Source organism: Callionymus lyra, chromosome 16, assembly GCF_982586985.1.
Source record: "Callionymus lyra chromosome 16, fCalLyr1.hap1.1, whole genome shotgun sequence".
In the NCBI taxonomy this organism is placed as follows: domain Eukaryota; kingdom Metazoa; phylum Chordata; class Actinopteri; order Syngnathiformes; family Callionymidae; genus Callionymus; species Callionymus lyra.
Window position 1 is genome coordinate 16,802,343 of NC_141833.1, and position 25,562 is coordinate 16,827,904.

The 25,562-nt window shown below is 39.3% G+C and overlaps 1 protein-coding gene across 1 annotated transcript in view; it reads left to right on the forward strand.

Moving 5' to 3' along the window:
- Positions 1-22,025, forward strand: part of cntnap3 (contactin associated protein family member 3) — a 76,689-nt gene extending 54,664 nt beyond the window's left edge. Inside the window, exons 13-24 of the mRNA XM_087810423.1 lie at positions 917-1,111; positions 2,181-2,340; positions 2,686-2,813; positions 2,882-3,052; positions 6,112-6,330; positions 10,228-10,467; positions 11,484-11,708; positions 13,610-13,743; positions 17,603-17,690; positions 19,497-19,715; positions 19,796-19,867; positions 20,955-22,025. Coding sequence (XP_087666549.1) covers positions 917-1,111; positions 2,181-2,340; positions 2,686-2,813; positions 2,882-3,052; positions 6,112-6,330; positions 10,228-10,467; positions 11,484-11,708; positions 13,610-13,743; positions 17,603-17,690; positions 19,497-19,715; positions 19,796-19,867; positions 20,955-21,151 — 2,048 coding nt within the window. The 3' untranslated portion in view covers positions 21,152-22,025. The remainder of the gene's footprint in view (positions 1-916; positions 1,112-2,180; positions 2,341-2,685; positions 2,814-2,881; positions 3,053-6,111; positions 6,331-10,227; positions 10,468-11,483; positions 11,709-13,609; positions 13,744-17,602; positions 17,691-19,496; positions 19,716-19,795; positions 19,868-20,954) is intronic.
- Positions 22,026-25,562: the final 3,537 nt, after the last annotated feature.

Genomic DNA, 25,562 nt, shown 5'->3' on the forward strand with positions numbered 1-25,562 from the left:
CTCTCTCACTTCCTCCTCCATCTCTCCTCACTTCCTCCTCCATCTCTCCTCACTATCTCCTCCATCTCTCCTCTCTTCCTCCTCCATCTCTCCTCACTATCTCCTCCATCTCTCTCACTTCCTCCTCCATCTCTCCCCACTTCCTCCTTCATCTCTTATCACTTCCTCCTTCATCTCTCCTCACTATCTCCTCTATCTCTCTCATTTCCTCTTCCATCTCTCCTCACTTCCTCCTCCATCTCTCCTCACTTCCCCCTCCATCTCTCTCACATACGCTTCCATCTCTCCTCACTTCCTCCTCCATCTCCCCTCGCTTCTTCCTCCATCTCTCCTCGCTTTCTCCTCCAATCTTTCCTCACTTCCTCCCCCATCTCTCCTCACTTCTTCCTTAATCCCTCTTCACTTTCTCCTCTATCTCTCCCCACTTGCTTCTCCACCTCTCCTCACTTCTTCCTTAATCTCTCCTCACATCCTCCTCCATCTGTCCTTTCTTCCTCCTCCATCTCCCCTCACTTCCTTCTCCATTTCTCCTCACTTTCTCCTCCATATCTCCTCACTTATTCCTTAATCTCTCCTCACTTCCTTCTCCATCTCTCCTTTCTTCCTCCTCCATATCCCCTCACTTCCTCCATCTCTCCTCACTTCCTTCTCCATCTCTCCTCACTTCCTCCTCCATCTCTCCTCACTTCCTTCTCCATCTCTCCTCACTTCCTTCTCCATCTCTCCTCACTTCCTTCTCCATCTCTCCCCACTCCCTTCTCCATTTCTACTCACTTCCTTCTCCATTTCTACTCACTTCCTTCTCCATCTCTCTTCACTTCTGCCTCAATCACTCTTAACTTCCTCCTTCAACTCACTTTTACCTCCTTCTCTCCTCACTTCCTCCTCCATCTCTCTCGACGTCTTCCCTCTCCAGAGGAGACGACCTGGATGGTGATGTTGCACAACAACACGGATCTGACTCGAGTGCGAGCGCGAGTCGATCCTCAGGTCGTCCACTTCAACTACAGCGCAGACGACCAGCAGCTGTCGGCCGTCATCAGCCAATCGGATCACTGCGAGCAGGAGCTGACCTATCAGTGCAAGAAGTCCCGCCTCCTCAGCGCCACAGGTGACGACCTCCGCGTCTCAACTTCCTCCGAGCCGGAGGTGAAGAAGTAAAACGATTTCAGCAGCAAACAGGATCAGACTTCCTGCCTGACGTTGTAAAACAGTTTTTAATACGATTCTGTCGCCTTCACTTCCCTCTCGTTCGCTCTAACAACGTTTCTTCGGCTGCGAACTCAATATTTGTTTTCTTTTTCAGAGCAGAGGAAACAAAAACTGCTCTGCAGGTTTACTGTGTGATGTTAACAATGACATGTTGTACATTCAAAAAAATGTACAATAAAAAATGAATAAATAAATAGAACTTTAGAAATGTAACACCCTCAAATGTGTGGATTAAAATAAAACTGTAAAACCAATTAAAAAGTCCTTTAATTATTTTAAAAACCTCTTCTTTTTTTTTTTAAATAGAAAACATTAAAAATAAGAAATTAAATAAACTTCAAACACTAATAAAATAAAGAAACTAAGAAAAAAACATATTTAAGATAATTATTATAATTTTTATTTATATAAATAACCCCAGAAGTATATTTACAAAGAATAATCATTTAAAATGTTATAATAAAAAAGAAAATAATGCACAAAGAAACTTAAACCTTTGAATAAAAGTAAAAATGTTTGAAATAAAAAAAACTTAAATCTTTGAAAATAGATACAAATCTTAAACCCTCATACTACTAAAATATATATTATCAGGCTAAAGGAAAAAACAACAAGACAATAGTGTCAACTCATTAAAGTAAGATTTGTATTTAGACTTAAAAAACGTACAAAAATAACATGTACGTGTAAATATAAAAATATATATATTTAAGTTTGTTTTTTTTATTAAATTGAGCGCAAAAAAATGGGTAAAATCCATCATGGAACATGTCCAGTCGTCAAAATGTTTTTGGTTTTAAATAAAATCCACGAAAGAAAAATGTTATATATAAATAAAATATAAAACTATAATTAAAATAAATGCTTAAAAATTCATAAAACAAAACATATTTTTTATGATTTTTACAATAACAAAAATTACGTGAATTTAAAGTAAAAAATTCTGTTGTGTGTTTGTGTTCCACAAGGCTCTCAGTCCAGCTGGTGGTCCGGTGGTTCTGGTTCCGGTCGACGTCAGAGCTACTGGGCCGGAGCTCAGCCGGGGAGTCAGCAGTGTCGGTGTGGCCTGCAGGGCGACTGCGTGGACCCGCACCACGACTGCAACTGTGACGCCGACCGCCCGGACTGGTACTGATCCGCTTGAAATCCGTGTGGACTCGACGACTTACTTAGTTCCGGGTCACGGAGGACAAACCTGGAACATGGGAAGCTTCCCAGAACGATCCCGCCTCTTCTCTCGCTCGTCTGTCTAAACGGCAGCTTCTATTTTTAAAAGCGCAGAAGCTCTTCAATATTTCAGCGGAGTCGCCGAGTTCTGCCGACCCGTTTATTTATGTAACAATAACAACTGATCCTGCATCTGCGTTTGTCGACTGTGTGTTGTGTGTGTGTGTGTGTGTGTGTGTGTGTGTGTGCTGAGAGCCCGTGAAGAACTTTGAAGCTCCATCATTACAGTCGATCTTCTTCTCTCAGGAACGAAGACTCTGGTCTCGTCACCCACAAGTCAAGTCTGCCCGTCAAGTCCCTGGTCTTGGGTGACGTCCACAGACCCGGGTCGGAGGCCGCCTACAGGGTGGGCCCGCTGCGTTGCCATGGAGACAGTAAGATGATCTTCTGTCATCGGGCTCTCCCCGCCGGGTGTCACCGTTTTTCTTTTCCCGTGTCCCAGAGAGTTTCTGGAACGCCGCCTTCTTCGCCAAAGAGACGTCGTACCTTCACTTCCCGACCTTCCACGGCGAGCTGAGCGCCGAGATCTCCTTCATGTTCAAGACCACGGCGTCCTCGGGAGTCTTCCTGGAGAACCTCGGCATCAAAGACTTCATCAGGATCGAGCTGAGCTGTAAGTCACAGTTGGTCTTGTTCACGAGTAATGCCATGATGCTGTCATGCTAATAGAGTGATGCTATCTTTGTCATGCTAAAGTAGTCATGCTAACATTGTCATGCTAAAGTAGTGACTCTATCTTGTCATGCTAACCCTAGGACTTCTTCACAAGTGATCAAAAACGAAATAATGCTATCGCTTTTATGCTAACATATTTTATGGTAACATTGCCATGCTAGCTCAAGATCAGTGAAGTGAACATTGACTCCAATGTCATGCTAACATATTGACTATAATGCTGTCATGCTAACATAGTGAAGCTAACATTGTCATGCTAACATATTGACTATAATGTTGTCATGCTAACATAGTGAAGCTAACATTGTCGTGCTAACATATTGACCCTAATGTTGAGATTCTATCATGGTCACTAAGTGATGCTAACACTGTCATACAAAATTATTGGCTCTAATCTTGTGATGCTAATATAGTTAAGCTAATATTGTCATGCTAACATAGTGACAGTAACATAGTCATGCTAATATGGTGACGCTAACACTCTCGTACTAAATTATTGGCTCTATTCTTGTCATGCTAATATAGTTAAGCTAATACTGTCATGCTAACATAGTGACGCTAACATAGCCATGGTAACATATTGATATATGTATATATATATATATATTGGTATATATATATATACAGTATATATATATATACCCAAACAACTTGGTCACAACTAAGCACAAATTGAGTGATTCACTAAAGCTACTCAATATTGTTGAGTCAATGAAAAAATACAACATGTTAATAGCATAACGCTAACATTGTCATGCTAGCATTTTAAAGCTAAAGTTGTCATCCCCACTATACGCGGGTCGATCGGTAGTGAGTTGATATTCGAGTCACTGTAAAAATATAATGATGCTAACTTTGTCATGCTGACATTGAGACATTGTCAGGCTAACATTGTCAGGCTAACATTTTAACGCTAACGTTGTAATCCCAACTATACGCGGGTCGATCGATAGTGAGTTGATATTCTGAGTCATTTAAATAATATAATGATGCTAACTTGGTCATGCTAACATCGAGACATTAGCAATGCTAACATTGTCATGCTAACATTTTAACGCTAACGTTGTCATCCCAACTATACGCGGGTCGATCGGTAGTGAGTTGATATTCTGAGTCACTTAAATAATATAATGATGCTAACTTGGTCATGCTAACATTGAGACATTAGCAATGCTAACATTGTCGTGCTAACATTGTAACCTTAACGTTGTCATGCTAATCCAGGTCTTGTTGATAATTTGAGTCGCAAAAGTTTAATCTCAACTTTCACGACTCTGATGAGTTGATTTTCATTTTGAATTCCAGAGGGTTGTGAGTCTCCGAGTCACGAGAAGAGTCACTTGCTCGAGATTCATTTGGAGAGCGACACTCGTCTGCGTGTCAACAAATATCCCGCGGCTTCATCGCGCCGCACTTTGTGCTTTAGTTTACGACGGTAATAACCAGCTCACTGTCGCGTGGTTTACGGCGTCGTTGAGTCGCGGCGAGATCTTTTACGGCGCGCTGTCGAGGGTTGGGCCTGAAATACGGCGGCGCACGCGTCCTTGTGCCGGCGGGGACTCGAACCAACACCCGCCTGATTTACCGAAGCCTCCCAGTTTTTGTTTAAACTGCAGGAGGAGGAAACTCGAACTAATCCAGGGTCGAGCCAAGAACCTCTCGTCGGCTTCTCCGGGGAAATCAGTGGCTTTGTTTCTCTTCTGCCGCTTCAGTCGCTCACTTGGTGGAGGAAACACAACAACACACAACAACACACAAGCGACACAACGTTGTTCCATCAGCAGCGTCGCTCTTGTGCGTCCATCGACTCTTTGTGACTCGATGTTAGAAGCTCAGGACTGAGACTCACTGATGCTCTTGGTTGTGTTTTATGTATTTTAGTGTAGTATGTTTTCATTATCGTGTGTTTCCACTTTCCTAAATTAGTTAGTGTGTAGATCATTTGTGTTTTGTGCTTCCATCTGTGTGTGGTAAAGTGTAGGATTGAATGTGTATTTTGTGTGTTTTTGTTGATATATTTTGTTGTGTGTACGATTGAGTTTTTGGTTTATTTTTAGTGCGTTTTTGTGTCAAGAGTGTAGCAGTGTTTAGGCGAAGGACTCAGTGTCCATTTTTGTGTTTGTGTGTGTGTGTATCCATGTGTTTGTTCGTACCCATGGGTTTGTCTGTGTTTGTGTGTGTTTATGCCATCATGTGGGCATGTGTGTGTGTGTTGGTGTCTGCATGTGTGTAGTTATGTGTGTGTGCGTGTGTATAGTGTGCGTGTGTGTCTAGATGTTTTGTGTGTGTGTATGTATGTCTGCAATTGTGTAGTTATGTATGTCTGCAATTGTGTAGGTGTGTTTAGGATGTATTTTTGTGTATGTGTCTGCAGGTGTGTAGTTGTGTGTGTTACGCTTGTATGCGTGTGTGTAGTTGTGTGCATGTGTGACATGAGTAAAGGTGTGTGTGTGGTGTTAGTGTGTGTGTGTGTGTGAGAGAGGGAGGAAGTTTGCGTGTATGTCTAGTTGTTGTTTTTTATGTAGGTGTGCGTTTGTTTTGTATAGGTGTGTATGTCTTCAATTATGTAGGTGTGTGTGTGTTTGTGTAGGGTGTATTTTTGTCCAAGTGTGTGTGTCTGCATGTCCGTGTGTGTGTGTTTGAGTCTTTGTGTGAGAGTATGCGTGTGTGTGTCTGCATGTGTGCAGGTGTGTTTGTGTGTAGGTGTGTGTTTGAGACGAGAAAAGATGTTCAATCCTGCAGAAAAGTTTGAAGAGTCTCTCAGACTCACCTGTGTGTCGACTCGTGTTCTTTTGTTGCGCTTAATTAAAAGACTTGTGCGTTTGTCCTCCGACACGCTCGAACCTCCCGACGCTCATTATCCTGCATCTCCTCGGGAGAGGAGCTCCGTCACCTTGTTGTTGTTGTTGTGTTGTTGTCGTTGACCTGTCAGCGAGACAAACAAGTCGTACCTGAATCTTTAAAAGTCGTACCTGAACCTCTGATTTCCTCCCTCAGCCCCCGCCCAGGTGGTCTTCTCCTTCGACGTGGGCAACGGGCCCCTGGAGGTCCGCGTGGACTCGGACGTGGTCCTGAACGACGACCGCTGGCACCTGGTCCGGGCCGAGAGGAACGTGAAGGAGGCGACGCTGAGACTGGACGGACTCCCCGCGGCCACTCAGGAGGCTCCGGCCGACGGACACTTCCACCTGCAGCTCAACAGCCAGCTCTTCATTGGTCAGTCCTGAAGCCCCGCCCACTTAGAACCTCACCCTGTTTTCATGTTTGTTTGTAGCGTTTTAGAAGTTGTCGAGCACTTGTGTAGTCATAGTGTGTGGTCGGGTACAATTTTGTGTAGTTGTGTTTCAGTGTGATTGCCTTTGTGTCGTGTACAGTGTGTGTTCGTTTCTTTATATTCTCCGTATTTATTTAACGAGTGTGTATTTCGTGTCGGGTGATTCCGACCGGTTACGCCGGCGAGCGTTTCTATCGCGAGTCATAAAAATTAATCCTCGCTCGGCAATATTGAGATCGCCGCGTTTAATCTACACCGGAATAAATATCCAGACGAGGGTTTTGAAAGTCATCAGCGCTTTGGGGAACGCTGAGTCGGCGCTTCGCGGCCACAAAACAATAATGAGTGCTCATAAATTCGCCGGGAAAAAAGTAAAACTCAGGCGAAGAAACAAACGAGTCCTCGAGTTAACGAGAGTTTTTTCCTACAAAAAGTGGTCGTTAATCAGGAAGTAGGGACTCGCTCTGCACTGCGAGTCCCACCTTTGAACTGCACGGTTGCCGTCGACTCGAGCTTTTGTGTTTGTGATAAAGTTTTACGTGATGCGGTGAAACCTACCCATAATTCCAGAGGAGTCGGAGATGACTCGAGGGGAAGTGAGTCTTAATCGCGGATTAGTTCGAACGACACAAAGTTTGGAGTGCGACGCATCTGAGTGAGTCATACAGATCCAATCAGTTCTTATCATGATTCAAAAGCTGAATGAATCTTCCAGACTGGTTCCTTGCCGCCTCTGACTCGTGAAGATGAATCGGATTTCTTGATAAGTTTATCTGGTTTGAGTCATTGATTCGAAATTTTGAGTCCTGTGAGACTTGAACGACTTTATTTATGGAGGTTTCAAAAGTTTTGAGTCAAAATGGTGGATCTTAGATGCAGAATTGCAGAACAAAACAACCAAAATATCGAAAATAACACTAAACTAAGGAACCAAACTGTGTATCGTTGCATATTAAGTTGCTATAGTTGGGTTTAGCTAAATGATTAGCAATCGTTTGTGGGTCTAAGGTTAGGGGAAAGTCAAAATGGTGGATCTTAGATTCAAAATTGAAAACAAAAGAATCAAAATGTTGAATATAACACCAAAAATTAGGAACCAAACTGTGTATCATTGCATCTTAAGTTGCTATAGTTAGGTTAAGCTAAATGAAAAACATATCGTCTAAGGGGTCTAAAGTTAATGGAAAGTCAAAATAGTGGATCTTAGATTCAGAATTGAAAACAAAACAAAAAAATCGAATATAACAGCAAAATAAGGAACTAAACTGTGTATCGTTGCACCTCAAATTGCAATAGTTAGGTTCAGCTAAATGATTAGCAATTGTCTGTTGGGTCTGACGTTAGTGGAAAGTCAAAATGGTGGATCTTAGATTCAAAATTGAAAACAAAACAAAGAAAAGAAAAAAAGGAATAAGACCTGAGGATTTAATTGACCCTTGCAATGCAAAAAGAGTCAGTTGAGTCACTGATGGAAAGAATCGATTCCCCAAACGGGATTCAATGAAAACACTTTTGTGGTCCATTTTGTGGGACTCGCTTGGAGTGACTCTTTCACCTCGACTTTCTCATCATCATGTCATATGAAAATTTGTTCAGTGTGTTTGTTGGCGGATCTTTTTTTGAGTCACTCGTTAACCCGAGTCATGTTAATGAGTCACCTCACGCATAGAAAGATTCATTTCGTTGGAGTCTCTACAATGTCTCAAGACCCGAGTCAACATTTTGGTTGTTGAATTCCCGTCTGGAGAACAGTTTAAACTTTATTTAAAAAAGGAGCCGAACAACGGAACGAGTGCGTTGAACTTCCTGACAGTTGTCGTGTCCCAACGCACAGGAAGTCGATCCTCACTCGTTCGTACACGGTCGTCTCTGAACCCTCTCTCGTTTTCATTCGCTCGGACAGAAGATTGATCCGTAACGAAAACACATCATCGTGTTTTCCTGTCGACGCGCCGACTCGGCACTTCGACGAAAAAAGCGCTGAGTCACGTTTACCGACGATGATTGCTAACAACCGAGCGTTAGCACGCGATTTTCTCCGGCGATCGATTCACCCGATCGGGCGAGATCAGGGATCAATGAGATGTATCCAGAGCCGGCCATGTTGGTGTTGGCAGAGATCCTGGTGATGATCGATTGGCTTTGTCTGATTCCTCCAGCGACTCGCAAACATGTTCTCGTCCAAATTAATATCTCGCTAACGCGCTAATGAATTCCTGTTTCCGCAGGTGCTGCTCGGAGGAGATTCATAATAAAAACATCGATATTCACGCGCACGTCGAAGTGTGTTAACCTTTTTATTGACGCAATTACACACACGCGTGTGATCTTCTTTTATTGGCGCTCTCATGGCTACAGAATCATTACAAATGTCTCTTTGTTGTTTTTAATATCTGCAGTTAAGGTGGAGATAACTTTGAACAGACGCGACTCATCAAACTGAGAGAATGGATTGTTAATATTTAACATATTGACAAAAACAGACTTTTGTTATTTACTCGACAAGTCATAGTTTCAGATATTTAATATTTGTCACTTTCAGACTCACTTTCTAACTCTATAAACACTCACTCACCACTTTTTATCTCACCCCCTCTCAGTGAACTCATGTCTGCAGCTGCTTAGTTCATTTTCACAGCCTTCATGCCACACATTCATAAAATCCTGATAGAAATAAAAACATATGGAAAAAAATATACTTAATTAATTAATCGTGAAATACTATGAAAAGAAATGAAGGAAGAGGAAAAAAGAAAGAAAGAAAGAGAAAACATAAAGAACTAAGAACAAAAGAAATAATAAAAGAAAAAGAAAAAGAAATAAATAAAGAGGAACATGAAAAGGGAAAACAAAGAGAAAAAATATGGAAAATAAAAACAAAGAACGAGTGAAAGGTGAAAAGTAGTAAACAGAGAAAGAGAAAAAAGAAAGGAATACCAGAAGAATGAGAGAAAAAGGAGAAAGAAACGAATAACTAAGAAAGGAACGAAGAGGAAAAAGAAAGAGAAAAAAAAGAAATAACAAAAGAAAGAAAGAAGAACAGAAAGAATGAAACTAAGAACTAAGAACTAAGAAAGAAACACAGAGGAAAAACAAAGAAAAAATAAGGTAAGGAAAAACAAAGAAGGAAAGAAGGAAAGAAAGAAGGAAAGAAGGAAAGAAAGAAAGAAAGAAAGAAAGAAAGAAAAAGGAACAGGAAGAATGAAACGAAGAACTAAGAGGAAAAACAAAGAGAAAAAAATGAAAGAAAACATACAGATAACAAAAGAAAAAGAAAAACTAAGAAAGAAAATGAAGAGAAAAAAAGATAGAAAGAGACAAAAAGAAAGAAATAATAAAAGAAAAAGAAAAGAAAATTTAGAAAGAAACATATAACTAAGAAAGGAATGAAGAGGAAAAAAAAGAAAAATAATTCAGGGGAAAAAACAAAGAGAGAAAGAATGAAATAAAAACAACTAAGAAACTAAGACAAAAAGAAAGAAAGACAGGAAAAATAAGTAAGAAATAACGAAAGAAAGAGGAAGAACAAAAATAACTGAAAGGGAAAAAGAAGTGATACAAAGGCAAAACAGAAGAAAGAGAAAGACAGAACGAGAACAAAGAAAGTAAGAAATGAAAACGTTTCTTCTCGACCCGTGTGCAGGTGAATCTGCTCCATGTTTACATGAAGAAGTTTTAATTGAAGTCACTGACGGTGAGTTTGAAGAAAGATTTAAAGATGTTTAAACTTCTACGAGATTCAATGTAAATACATCAAGGAGATCAAAGGTCACAGCAGGAGGTCCTAAGATCCTCCTCCGACCTCAGACACGTTCAAACCTGAGATCCTTCTCCCTCAGGAGGAACGGCGTCCAGACAGAAAGGCTTCCGCGGCTGCATCCGCTCCCTGCAGCTGAACGGGGCGACCCTGGACCTGGAGGAACGGGCCAGGATCACACCTGGAGTCCACCCGGGCTGCCCGGGTCACTGCAGCAGCTACGCTCACCTGTGCCGGAACCAGGGCCGCTGTGTGGAGCGAGACAACGGCTTCAAGTGCGACTGCAGCCGCTCGGCCTACACCGGAGTCTTCTGCCAGACAGGTGCTGCCTCCGTCCCTGGAGAGGTCAATGGTTGGACGGGGGTCTAATGTTAGTGGAGAGTTAAAATGGTGGATCTTAGATGCAGGATTGAAAAGAAAACAACTGAAATATTGAATATTACAGCAAAATAAGGAACCAGACTGTGAACCTTAAGTTGCTATAGTTAGCTTCAGCTGAAAGATAAGCAATCGTATGTGGGTCTAAAGTTAGTGGAAAGTCAAAATGATGGATCTTAGATGCAGGATTGAAAACAAAACAACCAAAATATGGAAAATAACACTAAAATAAGGAAACAAACTGTGTATCGTTGCATCTTAAGTTGCTATAGTTGGGTTTAGCTAAATGATTAACAATCGTTTGTGGGTCTAAGGTTAGGGGGAAGTCAAAATGGTGGATCTTAGATTAGGATTTGAAAACAAAACAACCAATATATTGAATGTAACAGCAAAAAAAGGACCAAACTGTGTATCGTTGCACCTTAACTTGTGATTGTTAGTTTCAGCTAAATGATAAATGTATATTCTGAGGAGTCTAAAGTTAGCGGAAAGTCAAAATGGTGGATCCTAGATTTAAAATTGAAAACAAAATAAAGAAAACAACCAACAATCTGACCAAAATATGTATCATTGCATTTAAAGTTGCAATAGTTAGCTTCACCTTATCAATTAAAAATATATATTTTGCTCTAATAGATTGGTCTAATGTTAGTGGGAAGTCAAAATGATGAATCTTAAATGCAGAATTAAAAGTAAAGAACAGCCAAAATATTGAACAATGACACACAGATAATGAACCAAACTATGAACCTCAAGTTGCTCTAGTTAGCTTCAGCTTAATGATTAGCAATTGTCTGTGAGTCTAAAGTTAGTGGAAAGTCAAAATGGATCTTAGAAGCAGAATGCTAAAGAAAATACTGAACCATGACACTAAAATAATCAAACCAAACCAAACCTCAAGTTGCTCTCGTTAGCTTCAGCTAATGGTTAGCATGTGTTTGTTTCCTCCTCATGGTCCAGAGGTGTCGGCCAGCTTCTCCCCGCAGACCTCCGTCAGCTACACCTTCAAGGAGCCGTACGAGTTGATGAGGAACATCAGTGCTGCTCCGTCCTCCATCTACTCCGACATGACGCTGCGCGGAGAAAACGTGTCTCTGAGCTTCAGGACCAGCCAGAGTCCAGCTCTGCTGCTCTACGTCAGCTCCTACTACAGAGAGTTCCTCGCCCTGGTCCTCAACAAACACGGTGAGACTCGTGTTGAAGCTGAAGTCACATGACGTAGTTCAAGAGAAGTTTGTCACTAGTTTAGTCACGTTAGCATTAGTTATGACTGAGAAGCTCAGTTTCACATAGTTCTACTGCTGTGTGTGTCTGTCTTAATGTCTATGTGTGTGTGTTTGTGTGTCTGTCTTAATGTTTGTTTGTATGTGTGTGTGTGTGTGTGTGTTGGTGTGTCTGTCTTAATGTTTGTTTGTATGTGTGTGTGTGTGTGTGTGTGTGTGTGTTGGTGTGTCTGTCTTAATGTTTGTTTGTATGTGTGTGTGTGTTGGTGTGTCTGTCTTAATGTTTGTTTGTATGTGTGTGTGTGTTGGTGTGTCTGTCTTAATGTTTGTTTGTATGTGTGTGTGTGTGTGTGTGTGTGTTGGTGTGTCTGTCTTAATGTTTGTTTGTATGTGTGTGTGTGTTGGTGTGTCTGTCTTAATGTTTGTTTGTATGTGTGTGTGTGTTGGTGTGTCTGTCTTAATGTTTGTTTGTATGTGTGTGTGTGTGTGTGTGTGTGTTGGTGTGTCTGTCTTAATGTTTGTTTGTGTGTGTGTGTGTGTGTGTGTGTGTGTCTGTCTTAATGTATTTTCCTATGTGTGTGTTTGTGTGTCTGTCTTAATGTCTATGTGTGCGTGTGTGTGTGTGTGTGTGTGTGTGTGTTGGTGTGTCTGTCTTAATGTATTTTCCTATGTGTGTGTTTGTGTGTCTGTCTTAATGTCTATGTGTGCGTGTGTGTGTGTGTGTGTGTGTTGGTGTGTCTGTCTTAATGTATTTTCCTATGTGTGTGTTTGTGTGTCTGTCTTAATGTCTATGTGTGCGTGTGTGTGTGTGTGTGTGTGTGTGTGTGTGTCTGTCTTAATGTATTTTCCTATGTGTGTGTGTTTGTGTGTCTGTTTCTAATGTTTGTTTGAGTGTCAGTCTTAATGTTTGTTTGTTTTGGTGTGTGTGTCTGTCCTAATGTTTGTTTGTATGTGTGTGTTTGTGTGTCTGTCTTAATGTATTTTCCTTTGTGTGTGTTTGTGTGTCTGTTTCTAATGTTTGTTTGTTTTGGTGTGTGTGTGTGTGTGTCTGTCTGTCCTAATGTTTGTTTGTATGTGTGTGTGTGTGTCTTAATGTTTGTTTGTATGTGTGTGTTTGTGTGTCTGTCCTAATGTTTGTTTGTATGTGTGTATTTGTGTGTCTGTCTTAATGTATTTTCCTGTGTGTGAGTGTTTTAATGTGTGTTTATGTGTATGTGTTTGAGTGTCTGTCTTAATGTATTTTTCTATGTGTGTGTGTTTGTGTGTATGTTTTAATGTGTGTTTATGTGTATGTGTTTGTGTGTCCATCTTAATGTTTTTTGTATGCGTGTGTTTGTTTGTGATTGTGTGTATGTGTTTGTGTGTCTGTCTTAATTTGTTTTTCTATGTGTGTGTGTGTGTTTGTTTTTCCGTCTTACTGTGTGTTTGTGTGAATGTCTTAATGTGTGTTTTTGTATCTTTCTTAATGTGCGTTTATATGTGTGTGTGTCTTTTTATCTTAATGTGTGTTTCTATGTGTGTCTATTTGTCTTAATGTGCATTTGTATGTTTGTTTTTTTGTGTGGCTTTGTTTGTGTGTCTCTGCCTTAATGTGTGTGGGTTTCTGTCTTAATTTGTGTGGGTTTCTGTCTTAATTTGTGTTTGAGTGTTTCTGTGCGTATCTGTCAAAATCTGTGTGCTTGTGAGTGTGTTTTTTTTTTGTCTTCATTTACATGTGTATCCGTCTTTATATGTGTGTTTCTGTCTTAATGTGTGTATTTGTTTTAATTTGTGGTTAACTTGTGTTTTTGTGTGTGTGTCTGTCCATCCTTATGCGGGTGTGTGTCTGATCTAATGTGTCTTTGTGTGTTTTTGTGTGTGTAGACAAGCTGGAGCTCAGGTACAAGCTGGACAGCAACAAAGACACGGACGTGTTGAGGAGTCGAGTCAAGAATTTGGCGGACGGTCAACTTCACTCTGTCATCATCGGGCGACAGAGCCAGAGTGTGTTTGTGCAGGTACACACACACACACACACACACACACACACACACACACACACACACACACACACACACATACACAGACACCCACCATAGTTTTTCAAACACAAAAAAGTAGGAAATGCTAACAACAGTGCTAATGGCTACAGTTTACAGTTCATGAGTCCGACTTCCTGTTTTCTGAAAGAGTATTTTACGCTACAGTTCAAAGTTCCTCAGTTCAGTAACGTCGTGACGACGAGCAAATCTAAAGACCAGTGACTCGCTCACACTTGTGGGACTCTTGTGAGTCCTACTCTCCTTTTCAAAGTCACGCTGCCCTCTAGTGGACAAGAATGTCACGAACTTTGCAATTAAGATAAAGTTAGAGTCGTGCGACTGTAGCGGTCGTGACTCCCTGATCCCCGAGTCACTGAACCGTTGAGCCGGAGGAGGCCACGGACAGACCCGGGGAAGGGAGTCCAGACGATAAACCTCCCGACAATAATCTCGTCGTTCCATCATCAGATGGTCGTAAAACGCCGTCGCGAGTGTTTCACCGGCAGCGTCGCTTTATCTGGAAGTGCCGGAGTTTAATTTTAATCACCGTCGAACGAGCAGCGCTTCATAAAACCTGTCAGCGAGTCACGCCGGCAGCAAAACTCCCAACATCACGTCGAACCTACAGTTTACTGCGAGACAGACGAGGCTCGAGGGCCACGGATGAAGGACGAGGTGACCTTGACTGAGCGACTCGTCCGAGTGACTCGACGACATTCAGAACGTTGTTCGAACGACTCGTACACGACTCTACTGCAGACTCGCTCTAGTTTGTATACCTAAACATTTGAACTGAATCAGATACATTTAACTGAGTCAGTGACTTGACTCTGACTCACTTTGTACTTGTGTGTGAGACTGATGCTGTGTCTCAAATCGCATACTAATCTTAGTATGCTAGAAGTTAGTATGCATCAGTTTAGTATGCATACTAACTAGTACGCAAATTCTCCGCAGATAGTATGTCTCAAATCAAACCCTGAAGCTACACACTAACCGGAAATCACATGACAGCTTCTTCTTCTACTTCTATTTAACGATGTTTCAAGCAGCTGTTTGAACGCTATCGCCACCTGCTGGCAGCACGTATTGCAACTTTGGAAAAAGAAATAAAGAAAAAATATGAGAATCTAAATAATCGCGAGATATTTAAGCTGGTATCAGCAGCGAAGACGTGTTTATCCTCCTACTGCTGCTGAAAATACACATTTAAGTATATGCATATATATGCATTTATATATGACGTAACTTCGGTTTAAAACGTCACTAAAATGGCGGCTGTTTAGTATGGTTAGTGTCCATCGAACCATGCTAGTTTTGTGGGCGTGTTAGTACGCCAATTTAGTATGCATGGCGCACTAAATTTCGCATACTAAGAATTGAGACACACTAACGTACTAAAAATACTAACTTTTAGTACGCTAGTATGCGATTTGAGACACAGCATGAATGAGTCCAACTAGCTTCCTGTCTAGTTTGGTCGGTCAATGAGTCTCAAGAATTTGATAAATGACTCAGTAGCGTTCTTATAATTGTTACCGACTAGTGAAGCAAAACACAACTACATATATAAAACTCAATAACAAAGATAGCTGTAGCCCTCTGACTCATGGGTTAATTTGAAATTGATAAGTGGGTTAAATGTGAGAGTTAAGTGCATTTATAACCACAACTCGAGTCTGCGCTGCGACTGTTCTGACAGACATGTGGGATCCATGAGTCTTTCTGGGACTTCATTTGAGTCAGAGAGTTGAGAGTCAGAGATTCATGTCGTCTAAGATGATTGATGGGTCCAGGATCTGCCCCGTGGTCTCCTCCCTCGCTCAGACTCGTTCTTGGTTGTCCACTTAAACTCTTGAAGTGAATCACTTTAACTGACTCGGTGACTTGACTCTGAGTCACTTTGTAATACTGTGTGAGACTCAATGAGTCCAACTAGCTTCCTGTCTAGTTGGGTCAGTCAATGAGTCTCGAGAATTTTATAATTAAATGACTCAGTATCTCTTAAAAAAAAAGACAAATAAACAATTACGTATATAAAACTCAATAGCAAAGATAAGGATGACTATAGCACTCTGACTCATGGGTTAATTTGTATTTATTAAGTGGGTTAAAAGTGGAGACTCATTAAGTGAATCCGACTTCGACACAAACAAAACCACAACTCGAGTTAGTGCTGTGACTCGCTCGCAATGTTCTGACAGACATGTGGGCTCCATGAGTCTTTCTCACTTCCTGATCCGTAGAGGAAGTGAACTCCCTGGAGGACCGGCCCCCGCACAGCCATTTTATATCACTTAAGAGAGCTCAAGACAAAGTATTTTACGTGATGGAGAAGTGAAACGACAAATCTGTGACGACTCGAGTTGTTATCTAAGCTCGTAGACGAGTCAGAGAAATGCTGAGCTATTGAATATGACTCTCACGTCCATCATCATCATCATCTTCATCATCATCATCGTCAGTTACTCAAACATCAGAGCAAAAAAAGTTCTAGTCTCTGATCGACGCGGTGGTTCTCTTTCATGTTTCCTCTCGCGGCTCAGCAGGATCTTCTCCTGGTTCTCGCGGCAGAATTCCTTCTTCTCACCGGAGAACATTTTAATGAGTCTCTACGTGTGAGTCGAGATCCGAAGTTCACTTTCGGCTCTTCAGGATTCAACGCCGATCGCTTTCTCGCGCCGAGGTTTTTTTTACATCCCGCTGCTCGTCGAGCGTCGAACGACTCGAACTTCATTTGAGTCAGAGAGAGAAGAGTTTGATTTGCTCTCCTCCCAGATGCCTTTCATGACTCATGACTTGTTGAAATGATCAGTAAATCGGATTATTTTTACTCGGACAACAGAAAATATTCATATATATATATATATGAATCCAATAATATACATAATAATATTAAGTTAATATTAATTAATATATAATTACATTAAAACAACAATATTTTCAAATGTTTCAAATTTTTTGAAAGACAGAGTTTATTATACAGTATTTAAAAAAAACAATTTTTAAATTCAACTTTTTTAACTCAAGCCTTTAAAATATATATATTTTTAATGTGTCACCAGACAATATTATATTTAAAATGCTAAATGTAAAAAATATAATATTTTTGAATTATTGGAATTATGATATAAAAAAACTCTGTTTAAAAAATATGGTGTAAAAAAAAAAAAAACAATAATTAAATTCTTAAAAATCAAGGTTTCAATTAAAAAAGTTTCAACATTAAAGAGTGAAAAAAAATATTTTACCAACGGTATGACTTATGGTGGTCATTTAATTTCGCCAGGGGCCACAGTCTCTGTTATCAGGGGCCATCAATTCAATTCAATTCAATTCAATTTTATTTAAAGTGTCTTATCATAACAAAGTTATCTCAAGACACTATACAGTTGAAATAAGACTACAGTTGATTAAGGAAAAATAGATCCCAGCAATTCAACAAAGAGCAAGAAACATTTAGAAACAAAGGAGCGAAACATGTAAAATAAATTGTATTTTACAGTTTTCTTTGTAATATAAAAAAGCTTTTTTCATAATATTCTTTTTATATTCACTTAAATATTTATGAAGGATGATAAATTCCCACTAAAATGAAAAAAGCGAACAACATAATTTCGAAAAACCCAAACCATATTGTTATATTTAGAGACTAGTAATGAATAATAGACATTAAACATAGAAAATAAATAAAATTGTTAATTTCTACGTGATATTTTCATAAATACAGTTAAGTGTCCAGGTCTGGACTAGAGTCTCTCTCAGTGTTGACCATGTTTAACCTCCACGACTGAGACAAACGATTTTAATTCTGTGACTTTTTTTTTCTCCTCAGATCGACCAGAACCCGAGAGAGGAATTCAACCTGACGACGGACGGAGAATTCAACGCCATCAAGTCGCTGGTGCTGGGTAGAGTCCACGGTGAGAAGCCGTCAGTATAGTTGATGAAAACCCTCTCAGGGGCCGGAGTAACACAAAAATAGTGGTTGATGTTGAGATGAAGGAGCAGAAGATCAAAAAGTACCTCGTGTCAGATCGTGAGTTCGTCTCCGGTGATGTCGCTGCCGTGCCCGTTGACCCCGGCGTGACCCCCTCCCCCCTCCGCCGTCACCCCGGCGCAGCAGATCAGTAGCAGGAAGTGGATTCTCTGTCTCCAGCTGTCGCCGGCGTCGTCCATCAGCCTGACTAATGGACCCGGAGAGAGTTGGAGAAGCAGCGGCCGACAGGCCGGACGTCACCTATCAGTCAAGCGCGGCAGACGGCCATGCAGCTGGTTACCGTGGCGATGTGGGCTCCTGCCATCTGCCGGGGTGAAGGATGGCGGCGAGGAGGAGGCATCGCTCTTCCCACCTGACGAACACAAGTTTTATTGTCGCTCACAAGGAAATAAACTCGGCTCGTATCCACCAAATCATTATGACCACATGACCTCCTGGAGGCAGGACTCTCAGGATCCAGGAGAGGATTTGTAGTTTATTCCTTATTTAATGCCTTATTTAACTAGTGATCCCTAATTGAATTTATATTTTTAAATATTCATATTACTTTGATGGATTAATATCTTATTTATTTATGACACACTTATTTTTCATTTTTATATTCATTTTCTTCTGTTAAATATGCATCTTTATTAATTGATCTGATCATTTAAAGATATCGATAATAAATGTTAATTTTTCCCAACTTTATTTTCTTTTATTAAAACTGTTTTTTTCGTTCATCATTCGTTTAATTATTATTTTTTAAATATAATTTTCTCTGCATTTTATTATTCTTTTTTCAGTCAAATATCACTTCAGAACAGAAATAATTATATTTATGTAATTAATAATTTCCTTTTTAAATACCCAAGCTTTGTGTTAAAGTACCTCATGTTTTCTTGGAACATAAAATAGACATTAAATAATATTAATTTCATAATTTTAACAAATATTTTCAGTATTTACATAAAACCTTTCAGTGAATATACAGTATATCATGTTTATAATTTGTCTAGATTCTATTATTAATATTTTTTATATATTATAATTTATATATTATCTTTTATAATGTTTTATTTTGTGAATTCTTTTTTCTCAGTCTAGTAAAAAATATATCTGGGATTTGGTTTTTTAAATTTACTATATATATATGCGTTCTTGGAGCATAAAATTATATTTATTTCATATTTTCAACAAATAATTTCAGCATTTATTGTTTTTCTTAATTTATATATTTTTTTATTTGTATAATTTATATATTTCTATTATATTTTATTTTGTGATTCTTGTTTTTTTCACAGCAAAATAATTTTTTGAACACATTTATTATTATTTCACATTTAAATTTGGTATTTTTGTTAAAAATGTTTTCATCAACAAGAAAGCGACTGTGGATTTACACTTGAACGGAAGAACAAAAAGAAAAACAAACTTATCAATGAAGGTCAGTCGTCCTGCAGCCTGTCAGTCAAAGTTCAGGGTCCAAACCGAACCGTTGACCCAGTTTCCGAGGCACCCCGCGATGAACCCGATGGTCCGAGGGTTTTAATGAGAAGATGAAACTTTAAGGTCCATGATTTTGTCGGCGAGTGTGAAATCGTGGCGTCCGAGCATGAAAATGTGAAATTAAACCAGTTTCGAGTTTGCTGAGCAAACCTTTAGAAAATGATGAAACTGGGAAAAGTTGGGGAACATTTGCATGTCTTTCATGTGGATCCTCTTGTCCCCCCTCCTGTCATGATCCCAGACTCCGAGGCGCTGGAGCCGGACCTGGCCCGCCTGGCGGCGCTGGGCTTCAGCGGCTGTCTGTCCGTGGTCAACTTCAACTCCGTCACTCCTCTGAAGGCCGCCCTGCTGCACCCCGACACCAGCCCGGTGGTCCTGGCGGGACCCCTGGTCCGGTCCAGCTGCGGGTCCTCGGGGACGGGAGACCCTCACTCCGCGGAGAACATCCGCCGACTCTCAGGTAGACGCCGACGACGCTGGAGTCACGAGACTCTCTTCCCCTTCCTTCTGTAGACGTGTCTCTTCTCTTCCTCGCTGTAGACCAGGACGGGTCTCTGGGTTCAGGTCAACCTCTGGTCAATGCCATGAGGACAGACTCGGCTCTGATTGGAGGTACTGGACCGTCTTCTCACCTAGAGTTCTGCTTCTGTCGTTCCTTCTCAGAGTTAAATCACTTTTCATTATGTTTACCAGAAATATGAGTCTATTCCAGGTATTACTGCAGAATTATAATATAACTATTTATATATCAGCGTTTCTTAATATTTGACATGTTTTGATATTTATTACATTTTTTTTTTCTGTCCGATTTGTATTAAATAGCATTTAATCTAGTATTTGTTTTACTTGATTGAATTTTTGAATCTTTACTTTTGTAAATAATTATCTATATGACGACGAGTATTAGGGCCACTCTCAGGAAGAATGTATTTGGAGATTAAAGTCGTACAAAAATGCATTTATTATTGAGATTGAAAAGGATTTCTAAAAATGATTTATGAGATTAAAAAAATTAAAAAATAATTTGAGATTAAATCTCAAATTATTTTTAATCTCAAATAATTTTAAAAATCATTTTTATTTTTTAAATCATTTTTAATCTCAAATTATTTTTAAAATCATTTTTATTCTCAAATTATTTTTAAAATCATTTTTAATCTCATAATAAATATTTTTTTAAATCATTTATTATGCGATTTCAAATTATTTTTAAATAATGTATGAGATTAAAAAGAATTTAAAAAATAATGAAATAAAAAAATAATAATTTGATTTAAAATAATTAAAAAAATAATTTATGAGATTTAAAATTGTTTTTTAAATAATTTATTATGAGATTAAAGATGATTTGTAAAATAATTTGAGATTTAAAATAATTTAAAAAATAATTTATTATGAGCCTAAATTCATGCTGCATTTCGCTTTGCCGTGAAATTAATTATAAAACATGTTTTACATGATAAATTTATATATCATTTTTACTTGTTTAAAAGTTTTTTTTCAATCATTTGACCACATTATTTATGTTAAATCTCATGTTCTTTTTCTTGCACGGATTATTCACTAAACTGCACTTTTTTTATACATTTAAATATCTTTTACGTTTTTTTTCCTCCGTCGCTGTTGAAAATCTCTTTAGGTTTGTAACAATCTCACCTGTAGTACCTTGAAAACACGAACTGTTCCTCTCTTCGACCAGGCATCATCTCAGTGGTCATCTTCGTGACACTGACCGCTCTGGCCATCACGGCTCGGTTCCTGTACCAGAGGAAAGAGACGTACCGGACCCAGCAGGAGAAGGAGGTCCAGCGCGAGGACAGCCCGGAGTTCCCCTTCAACCACCAGAGGGAGCCGCAGACGACCCACAGGCCCAACCCTAAGGAGTATTTTATTTGACCTCAGACCCCTCAGGACGACACAGAAAACTATCGGATCCTTGTACATTTTCTCCGACTGAATCCTTGATATTTCGGTCCGGACTGTAAATACTGAAACATGTTCGTGTCTTTGTACGATTCTGGGACGACGTCTCACACGGAGAACCCAAGACTACCTAGCGGAGAACTTCGATAAAACCTGACGAAATACAAAGTTCCGGCGAGAGACACCGATTTGCCGTCCTGTGAACAATTCTCTTGCCTGTCTGTTGCAAATATTACGGTACCGCTAAATGAGACCGGGAACGAATGCATCACACGTTTAATAAACGAGTAGAAAAATGTCATAAAGGACTTCAATCTTTGTACAGCATCAAAAAAAACAACTTATAATAATAGTGTTACCGGAATCAGAAATGTCATCTGCTCCTCTATATCAGCCATTAAGGTAAATTCAACTGGTTGTTCAACGAAACGTCGTTGAATAATGTTGACGGTTTATCGCTGACGCGGCAGTCAGTACCGTAAACCTTGGAAAAGACAAGCAAGGAAACCCCAGGAACAGCTTTCTTCAATGTGTTTTACAACAAAGTCGATGTTAAAAACGAAAAGGAGACGAAAACGGTTAAAAAATGTTTTTTTTTGTGAAAAATCAATATTTGTGAATTCTGTCGTGTCAGGTCAATTTTCTTTCTCGTCTATTCCAGACTTTACGGCGACACGGAGGAATTAAAAATGTCAAAATTAAAGCGCGAGAGTCGCCGCCGCTACCAAAACGCTTTGTATAGACGAGCAAGAAATATTCGACTGGTTTCTGGACGTAGAAGTTGTTTTCACGTCCGGAAACTTTTCTTTTCTACCTGTTTTCTATTAAAATGTGGAGTCAAGTCTCAGCGAGTCTCTGTGATCCTCGTCCTCCTCCATCTCTCCTTGTCCTCCTCCTCCTCTCCTCGTCGACTTGAAGCTCGCGACGACTGCGACTCTTTGAAATGCTAAACTGTGTCTGGAGACGAAAAACTGCGAGTTTGATTCTTGAGAAAAAGTCGCTCGAAGAAGACCGAGACTCGAACACGTGACGTTTGCTCAGAGGCACGTACGAAGTTAACAGCTCCAGTTTAGCTTTTACACCGAGGACTTTCTTTTTTTCCCTCTCACAGCAGCTTCTCGAACGAAAAAGTTTTACCACGAGTCAAAACTCTGTAGGTTAGAAAGTTAGAAGTCGAATGTAAGTTGAAATATCGGATGTTGAAACATAAGTCGATGTATTGAGAGTTTGAGATGGAAGTCCAAACATCGTAAGCATAAAAGTCTGAAGTCATAACATCGTAAGCATAAAAGTCTGAAGTCATAACATCGTAAGCGTAAAAGTCTGAGGTCATAACATCGTAAGCATAAAAGTCTGAGGTCATAACATCGTAAGCATAAAAGTCTGAGGTCATAACATCGTAAGCATAAAAGTCTGAGGTCATAACATCGTAAGCGTAAAAGTCTGAAGTCATAACATCGTAACCGTAAAAGTCTGAAGTCATAAAATCGTAAGCAAAAAAGTCTGAGGTCATAACATCATAAGCATAAAAGTCTGAAGTCATAACATCGTAAGCAAAAAAGTCTGAAGTCATAACATCGTAAGCATAAAAGTCTGAAGTCATAACATCGTAAGCATAAAAGTCTGAGGTCATAACATCTTAAGCGTAAAAGTCTGAGGTCATAACATCGTAAGCGTAAAAGTCTGAAGTCATAACATCGTAAGCGTAAAAGTCTGAAGTCATAACATCGTAAGCGTAAAAGTCTGAAGTCATAACATCGTAAGCATAAAAGTCTGAAGTCATAACATCGTAAGCATAAAAGTCTGAAGTCATAACATCGTAAGCATAAAAGTCTGAAGTCATAACATCGTAACCATAAAAGTCTGAAGTCATAACATCGTAAGCATAAAAGTCTGAAGTCATAACATTGTAACCATAAAAGTCTGAAGTCATAACATCGTAAGCGTAAAAATCTGAGGTCATAACATCGTAAGCGTAAAAGTCTGAAGTCATAACATCGTAAGCGTAAAAGTCTGAAGTTATAACATCGTAAGCGTAAAAGTCTGAAGTCATAACATCGTAAGCGTAAAAGTCTGAAGTCATAACATCGTAAGCGTAAAAGTCTGAAGTCATAACATCGTAAGCATAAAAGTCTGAAGTCATAACATCGTAAGCATAAAAGTCTGAAGTCATAACATCGTAAGCATAAAAGTCTGAAGTCATAACATCGTAACCATAAAAGTCTGAAGTCATAACATCGTAAGCATAAAAGTCTGAAGTCATAACATTGTAACCATAAAAGTCTGAAGTCATAACATCGTAAGCATAAAAGTCTGAAGTCAAAACATTGTAAGCATAAAAGTCTGAAGTCGTAACATCGTAAGCGGAAAAGTCTGAAGTCATAACATCGTAAGCATAAAAGTCTGAATTCATAACATCGTAAGCATAAAAGTCTGAAGTCAAAACATCGTAAGCATAAAAGTCTGAAGTCATAACATCGTGAGCATAAAAGTCTGAAGTCAAAACATCGTGAGCATAAAAGTCTGAAGTCGTAACATAGTAAGCGGAAAAGTCTGAAGTCATAACATCGTAAGCATAAAAGTCTGAAGTCATAACATCGTAAGCATCAAAGTCTGAAGTCAAAACATCGTAAGAATAAAAGTCTGAAGTCATAACATCGTAAGCAAAAAAGTCTGAAGTCACAACATCGTAAGCAAAAAAGTCTGAAGTCACAACATCGTAAGCAGAAAAGTCTGAAGTCATAACATCGTAAGCATAAAAGTCTGAAGTCATAACATCGTAAGCATAAAAGTCTGAAGTCAAAACATCGTAAGAATAAAAGTCTGAAGTCATAACATCGTAAGCAAAAAAGTCTGAAGTCACAACATCGTAAGCAAAAAAGTCTGAAGTCACAACATCGTAAGCAGAAAAGTCAGAAGTCATAACACTGAAGGTAGAAAAGTCAGAAATTGGGACGATTGTATTTGGAAATTCAGAAGTTGAAACATCATAAGCAGTAAAGTCAGAAACTGGGAAATTGTAAGTCCAAATGTTGGAAGTCATAACATTGCAAATAGAAAAGTCATTATTGGAAACACTGTAATTAGAAAAGTCAGAGGTCGAAACACCATAAGCAGAAAAGTCACAAGATGTAGAATCCTAAGCAGAAAAGACACAAGTCTTTACATCGCAAGTAGAAAAGTCAGAAGTAAAAAACATCGTAAGTACAAAAGTCAGAAGTCGTAACATCGCCAAGGAAAATTAGGAAGTCATAACATTGCAAATAGAAAAGTGAGGAGTAGAAACATCGTAATCACAAAAGTCAGAAGACATCATATATCAAACTGAAAAGTCTGAAGTCAAAACATTGCAAGTGGAAAAGTCAGAAATTGGGAAATTTTCATTCGAAATTCAGAAGTTGAAACATCATTAGCAGTAAAGTCAGAAACTGGGAAATCGTAAGTTGATATGTTGAAAGTCAAAACATTGCAAATAGAAAAGTCATAAGTGGAAACACTGTGATTGGAAAAGTCAGAGGTCGTAACACCGTAGGCATAAAAGTCAGAAGATGTAGAATCCTAAGCAGAAACAACACACGTCGTTGCAACGCAAGTAGAAAAGTCAGAAATTCTGACATTTTAAGTCAAAAGTCAGAAGTAGAAACATTGCAATCAGAAAAGACAGAAGTAAAAACATCAACACATTTGACAAAAGTCAAAAGTCATAACATCGCCAAGGAAAATTAGGAAATCATAACATTGCAAATAGAAAAGTGAGGAGTAGAAACATCGTAATCACAAAAGTCAGAAGACATAATATATCAAACTGAAACGTCTGAAGTCAAAACACCTCAAGTAGAAAAGTCAGAAATTGGGACATTGTGAGTTGAAAGTCAAAAGTTGAAACGTTGTGAGTAGAAGAATGATAAGTAGAAATATGGTAAGCATAAAAGTCAGAAGTCATAACATTGCAACCAAAAAAGTCATAATCGGAAACATTGTAATTATAAAAGTCAGAGGTCGTAACACCATAAGCAGAAAATTAATAAATTGTAAGATCCTAAGCAGAAAAGACAAAAGTCCTTACATTGCAAGTAGAATAGTCAGAAGTCGTAACATCACAAACAGAAAAGTCAGAAATTGGAACATAGCATGTTGAAACTGAGAAGTTGAAACGTCGCAAGTAGAAAAGTCACAAGAAGAAACAACGTCATCAGGAAAGTCAGAAGTAGAAGCACTGTAACAAGAAATATTAAAAGTAGAAACATTGTGATTAGAAACATCGTTGACTTGCATCTACGATCAATCATTGCACCAACAGAGCTTCAGTGTCAAGTCCAGGTCAGCAACATTCAGAGCAGCTTGGTTCGTCTATAGGGTGGGCCGGCTGTCACATTGTCAGAGG